A 12,837-nucleotide genomic window follows, 5' to 3' on the forward strand; every position below is an offset into this window, starting at 1 on the left:
ATCTATCCACGAAACTGAACTGAAATCTTTCATCCCTGGAACCATTCTCGTAAATGTTCTCTGCACCCTCTCCAAAGCCTTCACATTTTCCTAAAGCGTGGTGCCAGAATTGGAGACAATACACCAGTTGAACACCATCCAGGACAAAGCAGCCCACTTGACTGGCAGCCCATTCATCACCTTAAATATTCACTCCCTCCACCACGAGCATACTATGGCTGTAATGTGTACCATCTACAAGATGCAATGCAGCAACTTATCAAATGCTTCTTTGACAGCACCTTCCAAACCCTTGAACTCCACCACCTAGGAGGGCAAGGGCAGCAGACACATGAGATCACCACCTGCAAGTTCCTCTCCAAGTCACACACCATCCTGACTTGGAAGTATATCGCCATTCCTTCACTGTCACTGGATCCAAACCCTGGAGCTCCATTCCTAACAGCACAGTGGGTGCAACTACACTACATGGACTGCAGCTCACCACCATCTTCTCAAGGGCAACATCAGTGGTAGGGAAACTATTGGAAAACATGAAGCAACAGAATGTGTTGGGTTCGGGTCGCACTAAGTCAGACACACTCTCTCACCACATCCGGTAAGTGGCTCCAATGTTAATGTACTTCTTGGACTTGAAAGATGGTTTTGTTACAATTTTTTAAAACTTGTGCAGATAAGCAGAAGGCAGGTTAACTGAGGGTTGGGTCGGGTTTCATTTGCAGACCCGAGTCGGCCTTTCGGGTACATAGGAAGAAACGTTTTCCCTTAGTGGAGGTGTCAATAAATAGGGGGCATAGATTTAAGTAAATAAAAGCAAAATACTGCAGATGCTGGAAATCTGAAATAAAAAGAAATGTTGGAAATACTCAGCAGGTTTGGCAGCATCTGTGGAGAGAGAAGCAGAGTTCACATTTCAGGTCAGTGACCCTTCATCAGAACTGGCAAATATTAGAAAAGTAATAGGTTTTAGGCAAATAAAGCAGGGGTGGGGCAAGAGATAACAAAAGAGGTGTTGATAGGACAAGGTTACAGAGAATAACTGACCAGAAGGTCATGGAGCAAAGGCAAACGGTGTGTTAATGGTGTGGTGAAGGACAAAGCGTTAGTGCAGAGATGGTGTTAATTGACAAAAAAATGAACAGCCCTGGCCCAAAGAACAAATATGAAAAAAAAAAGTGGGTAGGCACAGTAGAAGTAAAACAAACTAAAGTAAAACAAATAAAAAACAAAAAATAATGAAAAATTAAAAATTAAAAGGGGGCCAGTCATGCTCTGAAATAATTGAACTTAATGTTCAGTCTGACAGGCTGTAGCATGCTTAAATCGGTAAATGAGAAGTTGTTCCTCGAGCTTGCTGTGATGTTCACTGGAACACTGCAGCAATTCCAGGACAGAGATGTGGGCTTGAGAACAGAGGGGTTGTGTTGAAATGGCCATCAACATGGGGTCATGCTTTCGGACTGAGCAGAGGTGTTCCACAAAGCAGTCGCCCAATCTGCGTTTGATCTCCCCAATGTAGAGGAGACCGCACTGTGAGCAGCGAATACAACATACTAGATTTAAGGTAAGGGGCAGGAGGTTTACAGGAGATTTGAGGAAAAATGTTTTCCACCCAGATGTTGGTTGGAATTTGGAACACACTGCCTGAAGGGCAGGTACCCTCACAACATTGAAGTAGTATCTAAATGAGTACTTGAAAAGCCATAGCTGGAAAATGGGATTAGAATAGATAGGTGCTTGATGGCCGGCAGAGACACGACGTGCCAAAGGGCCTGTTTCGGTGCTGTATAACTCTAGAGATGGGTAATAAAGGTTGGCCTTCCCAGTAACGCCCACATCTTATGAACTAATAAAAAAAAGATACAAGGCTGTAGTGAATAAGTGAGACTGCAGTAGAGTGACACCCACATCCTGTGAACAAATAAAGTTACTTACCATCCAGGAGACATATCGAGGCACAGTTGCTGTGACAATCATGTAGTTGCTATCTGTAGACACAGTGCCATCTGCAGTGAAAAAAGATCAATATTTCAAATTATTTTGCCAAATTACCTCCAACATGTTGGAAAAATTGAAGCCCATGAGAGTGAATGAAAAATGGCAGCATGGATACAAATTTGGCTAAGGGACAGAAATCAGAACGTAGGGGCAAAACGGTAGTTTTTCAGGCTGGAAAGAAGCATACAGTAGATGTCTGAGGTTCAGTACTAGAGCCACTGATGTTTTTGACACAGGTTAATGAACTAGAGTGGGGGGTACACGGCAGCATTTTGAAATTTGCAAAGGACATGAAATTGGAAGTGTAGTAAACAGTGACAAAGATAGTAATAGGCTTCAAGAGGCTGGTGGAGTGAGTGGACACATGACAGATAAAATACAATGCAAAAAAAAATGTGAAGGGATATAATTTGGTAGGATGAATGAGAAACAATATGAACTAAATGCATCTCTTAAAAGGGGGTGCAGGAAAAGACAGACCATGGGAAATGTGTGCACAAATCTTCGAAGGTGGCAGGATATGTTGAAAATGCTCAGAGACCTACAGGATCCTTTACTTTATAAATAGAAGCACAGTGCAAAAGAAAGGGAGTTATATTGAAGCTTTATAAAACACTGGTTAAGCCCCACCTGGAATATTGTGTTCAAATCAGGGCACCACAATTTAGCAAGTATATGAAGGCCTTAGACAGGGTGTAGAAGAGATTTCCTACAGTACTAGAGATGAGGGTCTTGATTTATGTGAAGGGGCTAGAGAAGTTGGGATTGCTTTCCTAAGAGCAGAAAGGGTTGAGGATATTTGACAGAGGCGTGAAAATTCTTGAATGGTTTCAGTAAATATAAGAAACCGTTTCCAATGGCAGAAGTGTTGGCAATTAGAGTACACCAATATATGATGATTGGCAGAAAAACCAGAGACAACTTGAGAAAACATTCCTTTCACAAAGCAAGTTGTTGTAACTTGGAATACACAGTCTGAAAAGGAAGCAGATTTAATAACAGTCAAAAGAGAATTGGATTAATATTTGAAAGGGAAAACAAATTTCTGGGACGTGGAAAAGGAGCAGCGGTGTGGGATAAATTGAATAGGTCTGTCAAAGAGCCACACAGGCACTACTGGCCAAAGAGCCTCCTTCTGTGCTGTATTATTCCACACAGTCTTCGACACAGCCAGTCATAAGGGCCTTTGGAAGTTAAGAGAGAAATTCGACTACCCTGAGAAATTCATTATTTTTAAATCATTCGTGGGATGTGGGTGTCGCTGGCTAAGCCAGTATTTGTTGCCCATCCCCAAATGCCCCTGAACTAAATGGCTTGCTCAGCCATTTCAGAGGCACTTAAGAATTAACCACATTGCTGTGGGTTTGGAGTCACATTTAGGCCAGACCAGGTCAGGACAGCAGATTTCGTTCCCTAAAGGACACGAGTGAACCAGATGGGTTTTTACAACAATCGACAATGATTTCATGGTCACCATTAGACTAGCTTTTAATGCCAGATTTATTAACTGAATTCAAATTTCACCATCTGCCATGGTGGGATTCGAAACCATGTCCCCAGAGCACTAGCCTGGGCCTCTAGATTACTAGTCTAGTGACATAACAACTACACCACTGCCTCCCCATCGCAATGGTTCTACAGTTCCACGACGGCATACTCACGCATACCCTGGATGATGTTGTCGTCTTACCCATTTCCAGTTACTAATGGAGTTAAGCAGGGCTGCATGCTATCACCAATCCTACTCAACATGTTTTTCTCCACCATGCTCTCAAATGGTTTTCATGATGGTGATTCTGGCATTGAAATCAGATATTGCATGGTCCGAAAGCTGTTCAATCTGCTGCCCAGACGACTCTGTCAAAAATCAAGGTCTCCAAGGACATAATTCACAATTTCCTGTTGGCCAATGACTGCACACTAGTTGCCAGGTCAGAGCTGGACATGCCATGCAGCACGGACATGTTCATCAATGCATGCGACAACTCTGGCCTTACGATCAGCACAAAGAAAACTGAATGTACCAGCCTGCTCCAGGAAAGCCCTAGCTCGAGACCAAGATTTCAGTCCATGATCAGAACGTGTCAGCAGCAAATAAGTGCACCTATCTCGGCAGCACACTCTCTCGAGCTGTCTATATCAAAGTCGAGACACATGCAACAATTGCCAAGTCAAGTGTAGCCTTCGGCAAAGTTCGAACATCAGTCTCTCAAGGATCCTCACATCCTTCCTTAAGTGTTGTGACCAGAACTGGGTGCAATACTCTAGTTGTGGCCTAACCAGGGCTTCATACAGGTTCAGCATCAATTCCCTGCTTTGGTACACACCACCTCTATTTATGAAACCCAAGAGTCTATATGCTTTGCTGACCACTCTCCATGTCCTGCCACCTTCAAACATCTATGCACATGCACTCTCAGGTCTCCCTGTCCCTGCATACTATTTAGAACGGTGTTATTTAGTCCATATTGCCTCTTCCTATCCCTTCTGTCAAAATACATCACGCCAAAATTCTCTTTAAAATTTCACCTGCCACTTAGGTACCCATTCTGCTAGCCTATATTCTGTTAAAGTCGACTGGTACTATCCTCACTGATCGCCATGAATCCAAGTTTGGTATAATCAAATTTTAAAATTTTACTCTCTATTCCAAGATTCAAGTCATTTATACATAGCAAAAAAAACAGTGGTACCAGCACTGACCCTTGGGGAACACCACTGTCTACGATCCTCCAGTCTGAAAAAGAACTATTACCACAACTCACTGCTTCCTGTCCTTAAGCAAATCTTTTATCCAAGCTAACACTGCCCCTCCTATGCATGAGTCTCAATGTTGTTAATCAGCTTTCTTAAAATCCATAAAGACATGATCCATTGCTTTCCCTTCACCAACTTTCGTTGTTACTTCATCAAAAAATTCAAATAGCTTAATCAAGCATGATTTGCCTTTTACAACTCCTTGTTGGGTCTCCTCAATTAAGTCAAACCTCTCCCAAATACCTGTTGACTTTTTCCATTATTGATTCTAAAACCTTACCCACCACTCAAACTGACCAGCCTGTAGTTACTAGGAATGTCCTTACACCTTTTCTTGAATAAGGGCATTACATATGCCACTCTCCAAACCTCTGGCATCGCCCCCGCATCTAGTGAAGATTGGAAAATTATGGCAAGCCCTTCTGCTATCTCCACCCCAACCTCCTTTAGCAATCTGGGATACAAGCCATCCAGACCAAGCAACTTATCCACTCTTAAGCACAGGCAGCCTTTCCAGAACAGCCTATCATTTTGCACCCCTAACATTTCCACTTCCACCAATATTTTGTCAGCATCCTCTTCCTCAGTAAAAACAGATAGAAAATACTCACTAAATATTCCAGCCTTGCCCTGCGCCTTCAAGCATCTATCACCTTCTTTGTCCCTAACAGGCCCCCACTCCACTTCTTATTACCCTTTTACTATTTACATGCAAGATGATTTTGGATTCCTTTTATGTTGATTGCCATTCTATTCTCATGTTCTCTTTGCCAGTCTTTCTTTGCTCTTCATTTACCCACTCAACTTATTGTATTTGGCCTGGTTCTCCCTTGAAGAATTCAGCTGTGACGCATCACACACCATTTTTTGGTTTAATCTCATTCTCTATCTCCCTCATCATCCAACTAGTCCCACTTGGGTTCCCCTAACTTTCGCCCTTGCGATAAGTTGCTTGGAATGTACCTAGCCTGTACCTGAAACATCTCCTTAAATATCACGCATTGTTCCGTAACAGGTTTCCTGTTCAGCCTTTGGTTCCATTCTACCCTTGCCATCACATTGAAATTGGCCCTCTTCCAATTTGAAAGTTTTATTTTAGATTGTTCCTTGCTCTTCTCCATGATGAATATGATACGATGATCACTCTTGACCACATGTTCTTCCACAGACATTTGGTCCATTTGGCCCACTTCATTACCCAGCACCAGATTCAGCAATGCCTCCTTCCTTCTTGGACTGAGAACATACAGGTCAAGGAAATTCCCTTGAAACAAGCACATAATCAGCCATCCACAACAAAAATTTTCTGATTGGCATTTAAAGCGACAATAATCCAGTTAGTTCATTTTAGCAAGGCTTTTGACAAGGATCCACATGGCAGACTTTCAATTCCAGGTCCCCTGTTTTTTGTGTCATATATTTACACCCAAATTGTTAATGTAGGGGGCATCATCAAGAAATTTGTAGACGACACAAAAATTGGCCGTGTGGTTGATAGTTATAGACTGCAGGAAGATAGCGATGGACTGGTCAGGTGGGCAGCAAAGTGGCAAATGGAATTCGACCGCAGAAGTGTGAGGTGATGCATTTGGGGAGGTCAAACAAGGCAAAGGAATACATGATAAATGAGAAAATACTGAGAGGTGTAGAGGAAATGAGAGACCTTGGAGCGAATGTCCACAGATCCCTGAAGGTAGCAGGATAGGTCGATAAGGTGGTTAAGGCGGCATATGGAATCCTTTCCTTCATTAGCCGAGGCATAGAATATAGGCGCAGGGAAGTGATGCTGGAACTGTATAACTCATTGGTCAGGCCACAACTTGAATACTATATGTAGCTCTGGTCACCTCATTACATGAGGGGATGTAACTGCACGAGAGAGGGTACAGAGCAAATTTACGAGGATGTTGCCGGAACTGGAAAAATACAGCTATGAGGAAAGATTGGATAGGCTGGTGTTGATCACCTTGGAACAGAGAAGGCGGAGGGGACACATTTAATTGAAAAGTACAAAACTGTGAGGGACCTGGATAGAGTAGATGCAAAGGGCCTATTCAGCTTAGCAGAGAGGTTAATGACTAAGGGGCATCAATTTCAAGTGATTGGTAGAAACATTAGAGGGGAGATGAGGAAAAAACTTTTCACCCAGTGGGTGGAGGCGGTCTGGAACTTCCTGCCTGAAAAGCAGAAACCCTTGACTCATTTCAAAGCTGTCTGCATATGCATCTGAAGTGCTGTAACCTGCAGGGCTACGGACCAAATGCTGGAAGGTGGGATTAGGCTGGGTGGCTTGTTTTTTGGCCAGCACAAACACGATGGGCCAAGTAGCCTCTTCCTGTGCCATAAACTTCCTATGATTTCATATAAATTGACATATGTTCTCAATAGTGCCCAATATTACTTCATACCAAAAAATGCATGAGTTCATAGCAAACAAAAATGTTCTCTGTACATTAAAAGTCAAATGTTTGCTACAGATTACATTTGATCTATTTTTAAATAATATTAGGCCCCCAATACACAGGGACAAAGGAACAGAAATAGGGACAGAAGTAGGCGATTCAGCCTCTTGAGCCTGCCCTGTCATTCAATTAGATCATGGCTGGTTATATTTCAATTTCACCCATCTACCTTGGATCAGTAACCCTTAATACCCATGTCTAACAAAACTCTACCAATCTCAGTTCTGAAATTTTCAACTGACTCCCAACCTCAACAACTTTTTGGGAGGATGTCTGAGATTGCCACTAGCCTTGTGTGACTAATTGGTTTACTCCTTGTTCTGGATTTTCCTACCAGAGGAGATTGTCACTATCTATCCGATCAAATCTTTTGTTCATCTTAAGCAACTCAATTAGATGACCTGTTAATCTTGTATTTAAGGGAATGCAAGTCCAGTCTATGCAGTAAAATAAAAGCCAAATACTGTGGATGCTGGACATCTGAAATAAAACCAAAGTGCTGGAAATACTCAGCAGGTCTGGCAGCACTTGACCAAGTATGGCATCAAAGAGTCCTAGCAAAACTGGAGTCAATGGAATCGGGGTAAAACTCCCCTATGGTTGGAGTCATACCTAGCTCTAAGGAAGATGGCTGTGGTTGTTGAAGGTCAACCATCTTAGGCCCAGGACATCACTGCAGGCGTTCCTCAGAGTAGTGTCCAAGGCCCAACCATCTTCAGCTGCTTCATCAATGACCTTCCTTCAATCATAAGGTCAGAAGTGGAGATGTTTGCTGATGATTGCACAATCATTCGCGACTCCTCAGATACCGAGGCTACCCATGTCCAGATGCAGCAAGACCTGACAACATCCAGGCTCGAGCTGAATAATGGCAAGTAAGATTTGCACCACACAAGTGCCAGGCAATGACCATCTCAAACAAGACAGAATCTAACCATCTCCCCTTAATGTTCAACGACATTACCAACGTTGAATTTCCCCCACCATCAAACATCCTGGGAGGCTATCATTGACCAGAAACTGAAGTGAACCAGCCACATAGATACTGTGGCTACAAATGCAGGTCACAGGCTAGGAATTCTGCGGCGTGTAGCTCACTTCCTAACTGCCCAAAGCCGGTCCACCATCTAAAAGGCACATGTCATAGAAGACAGAAACATAGAAAATAGGAGCAGGAGTAGGCCATTTGGCCCTTACAGCCTGCTTATGATCATGGCTGATCATCCAACTCAGTAATCTGTTCCTGCTTTCGCCCCATACCCTTTGATCCCTTTAGACCCAAGGAGATATATCTAACTCCTTCTTGAAAACATACAATGTTTTGGCCTCAACTGCTTTCTGTGGTAGTGAATTCCACAGGTTCACCACTCTCTGGGTGAAGAAATTTCTCATCTCAGTCTAAGGATACGGGGTAAATCTTTCAGGACTGTGACCCTTGGTCCTGGACTCCCCCACCATCGGGAACATCCTTCCTGCATCTACCCTGTCAAGTCCTGTTAGAATTGTATAGGTTTCTATGAGATACCCCCTCACTCTTCTGAACCCCAGCGAATATAATCCTAACCAACACAATCTCTCCTCATATGTCAGTCCCACCATCCCAGGGATCAGTCTGGTAAACCTTTGCTGCACTCCCTCTATAGCAAGAACATCCTTCCTCAGATAAGGAGACCAAAACTGCACACAATATTCCAGGTGTGGCCTCACCAAGGCCCTGTATAATTGCAGCAAGACATCCTTGCTCCTACACTTGAATCCTCTCGCCATCAAGGCCAACATACCATTTGCCTGTTTTACCGCCTGTTGCACCTGCGTGCTTACCTTCAGTGACTGGCATACAAGAACACCCAGGTCTCGCTGCATATTCCCCCCTCTCAGTTCATAGCCTTGAGATAATAATCTGCCTTCCTGTTTTTGCTACCAAAGTGGATAACCTAACATTTATCCACATTATACTGCATCTGCCATGTATTAGCCCACTCACTCAACTTGCCCAAATCACCCTGAAGCCCCTCTGCATCCTCCTCACAACTCACCCTCCCACCCAGTTTTGTGTCATTTGCAAATTTGGAGATATTACATTTAGTTCCCTCATCTAAATCAGTAATGTATATTGTGAACATCTAGTGTCCCAGCAGTACCCCACTAGTCACTGCCTGCCATTCGGAAAAAGACCCATTTATCCCGACTCTTGGTTTCCTGTCCACCAACCAATTTTCTATCCATGGCAATACAGGATGCAGAGCTGGGCTGAGAAGTGGCAGATGGAGTTCAACCTGGAAAAGTGTGAAGTGATTCATTTTGGAAGGTCGAATTTGAATGCAGAATACAGGCTTAAAAGACAGGATTCTTGGTAGTGTGGAGGAACAGAGGGATCTTGGGGTCCATGTCCATTGATCGCTCAAAGTTGCCACCCAAGTTGATAGGGTTGTTAAGAAGGCGTATGGTGTGTTGGCTTTCATTAACAAGGGGATTGAGTTTAAGAGCCGCGAGGTTATGCTGCAGCTCTATAAGGCCCTGGTTCGACCACACTTGGAATATTGTGTTCAGTTCTGGTCACCTCATTATAGGAAGGATGTGGAAGTTTTGGAGAGGGTGCAGAGGAGATTTACCAGGATGCTGCCTGGACTGGAAGGCATGTCCTACGAAGAAAGATTGAGGGAGCTAGGGCTTTTCTCATTGCAGCGAAGAAGGATGAGAGGTGACTTGATAGAGGGGTACAAGATGACGAGAGACATAGATAGAGTGGATAGTCAGAGACTTTTTCCCAGGGTGGAAAGGGCTATCACCAGGGGGCATAATTTTAAGGTGATTGGAGGAAGGTTTCGGGGAGATGTCAGAGGTAGGTTCTTTACACAGAGAGTGGTGGGTGCGTGGAATGCGCTGCCAGCGGTGGTAGTAGAAGCAGATACATTAGGGGCATTTAAGCGACTCTTGGATAGGTACATGGATGACAGTAGAATGAAGGGTAGGTAGTTAGTTTGATCTTAGAGTAGGTTAAAGGTTCGGCACAACATCGTGGGCTGAAGGGCCAGTTCTGTTCTGTGTTCCATGTTCTAATACACTACCCCCAATCCCATGCGCTTTGATTTTACATGTGGGACTTTGTCAAAAGCCTTCTGAAAGTCCAAATAAACCACATCCACTGGCTCCCCCTCAACAACTCTACTAGTTACATCCTCAAAGAATTCTAGAAGATTTGTCAAGCATGATTTCCCTTTCGTAAAGCCATGCTGACTCTGCCCGATTCTATCTGTTCTCTAAGTGCTCGGCTATAAAATCTTTGATAATGGGCTCTAGAATTTTCCCCACGACTGACATCAGGCTGACTGGTCTATAATTCCCTGTTTTCTGTCTACCTCCCTTTTTAAATAGTGGGGTTACATTAACTACCCTCCAATCTGGAGGAACTGTTCCAGAGTCCGTAGAATCTTGGAAGATGACCACCAATGCATCCACTATTTCTAGGGCCACTTCCTTTAGTATTCTGGGATGCATACCATCAGGCCCTGGGGATTTATCAGCCTTCAATCCCATCAATTTCCCCAACACCATTTCTCTACTAATACTGATTTCTTTCAGTTCCTCTCTCTCACTCAGCCAACATTTCTGGTATGAGTGTGATGGAATGCTCTGCACTTGCCTGGATGCGTGCAGCTCCAACAACACGCAAGAAGCTTGACAACATCCAGGACAAAGCAGCCGGCTTGATTGGCACCTCATCCAGCACCTTCAATAGTTACTCCCTTCAGCAACTCACATTGGCAGCAGTGTGTACCATTTACAAGATGCACTCCAGCAACTCATCAAGGCTCCATCAACACCTTCCCAAACCCGCGTCCTCTATCACCCAGAAGGACAAGGGCACCACCTGCAAGTTACCCTCCAAGCCACACATCATCCTGACTTGGAACTATCTTGCCGTTCCAAAATCCTGGAACTCCCTTACTAACAGCACTGTGGGTTTATCTGCACCGAAGGACTGCAGCGGTCAAGGCAGCAGCTCATCACCACCTTCTCAAGGGCAATAAATGTTGGCCTAGCAGTGACACCCACATCCCATGAACGAATACAAAAAAAAATCTATGAAGAGAGAGAGGGAAAAAGGGGAGAAAGAGGGAGAGGGAGAGGGAAAAAGGGGAGAAAGAGGGAGAGGAGAGGGAAAAAGGGGAGAAAGAGGGAGAGGGGAAAAAGGGGAGAAAGAGGGAGAGGGAGAGGGAAAAAGGGGGAGAAAAAGGGGAGAGGGAGAGGGAAAAAGGGGAGAAAAAGGGAGAGGGAAAAAGGGGAGAAAAAGGGAGAGGGAAAAAGGGAAAAAGGGAGAGGGAAAAAAGGGAGAAAAAGGGAGAGGGAGAGGGAAAAAGGGGAGAAAAAGGAGAGGGAGAGGGAAAAAGGGAGAAAAAGGGAGAGGGAAAAAGGGAGAGGGAGAAGGAAAAAGGGGAGAGGAGAAAGAAAAGAGGGAGAGAGAGAGAGAGAGAGAGAGAGAGAGAGAGAGAGAGAGAGAGAGAGAGAAAAAGAGAGAGAGAGAGAAAAAGAGAGAGAGAGAGAAAAAGAGAGAGAGAGAGAAAAAGAGAGAGAGAGAGAAAAAGAGAGAGAGAGAGAAAAAGAGAGAGAGAGAGAAAAAGAGAGAGAGAGAGAAAAAGAGAGAGAGAGAGAAAAAGAGAGAGAGATGAGAAAAAGAGAGAGAGAGAGAAAAAGAGAGAGAGAGAGAGGAAAAAGAGAGAGAGGAGAGAAAAAGAGAGAGGAGAGAGAAAAAGAGAGAGAGAGAGAAAAAGAGAGAGAGAGAAAAAGAGAGAGAGAGAGAAAAAGAGAGAGAGAGTAGAAAGAGGAGAGAGAGAGAGAGAGAAAAAGAGAGAGAGAGAGAGAGAGAGAAAAAGAGAGAGAGAGAGAGAAAAGAGAGAGAGAGAGAGAGAGAAGAAGCGAGAGAAAAAAGAAAAAGAGAAAAAGAAAAAGCTGACATTTCGAGTTGGATATAACGTCAACAAATACATTCTATTAGAAAACAAAAATTCAGCAAGAAAGATGCATCCATGGCTTACTGGGGAAGTTAAGGATAGTATTAGGTTAAAAGAGGCTTCCAATGTTGCAAAGGATAGTAATAAGTCTGAGAATTGGTAATGTTTTAGAAAACTAAAGAGAGACCAAAAAGTTGATAAAAAAGGGAAAATACAGAATATATCTATGGTACGTATAGTAAACCAGCCAGGAATAGAAAAGCAGATTGGAAGAGCTTTTACAAGTATATAAAAAGGAAGAGTGACTAAAATTAACAGTGTTCCCTAGAGGAAAAAGACAGGAGAAATTATGATGGAGAAAATGAGAAAATGGAAGAGGCAGTGAACAATTATTCTGTGTTTGTCTTCACAGTAAAAGACACAAATGAGGGTAACCAAGGGACCAATAAAAGTGAGGAACTTAAGGTAATAATCAGCAGATGAAAAGTATAGGAGAAACTTAAAGGGATTAAAAGATGAAATTCCCAGGACCTGATAGCCTCCATCTTGGGATTCTAAAAGAGGTAGCTGAAGAGATAGTGGATGCACTGGATACGATTTTCCAAAATTCCCCACATTCTATCGCGTTCCCAGCAAAATGGAAGTTTGCAAATTTAACACTGCTACTC

The 12,837-nt window shown here is 43.5% G+C and overlaps 1 protein-coding gene across 2 annotated transcripts in view; it reads right to left on the reverse strand.

Moving 5' to 3' along the window:
* The window catches only part of dnaaf9 (dynein axonemal assembly factor 9), a 265,646-nt gene that overhangs the window by 158,840 nt on the left and 93,969 nt on the right, over positions 1–12,837 (reverse strand). For both annotated transcript variants that reach the window (XM_068028730.1, XM_068028729.1), the window contains exon 18: positions 1,936–2,006. In XM_068028730.1, coding sequence (XP_067884831.1) covers positions 1,936–2,006 — 71 coding nt within the window. The remainder of the gene's footprint in view (positions 1–1,935; positions 2,007–12,837) is intronic.

The sequence above is a fragment of the Heterodontus francisci genome, chromosome 1 (genome assembly GCF_036365525.1).
Source record: "Heterodontus francisci isolate sHetFra1 chromosome 1, sHetFra1.hap1, whole genome shotgun sequence".
Classification (NCBI taxonomy): Eukaryota; Metazoa; Chordata; class Chondrichthyes; order Heterodontiformes; family Heterodontidae; genus Heterodontus; species Heterodontus francisci.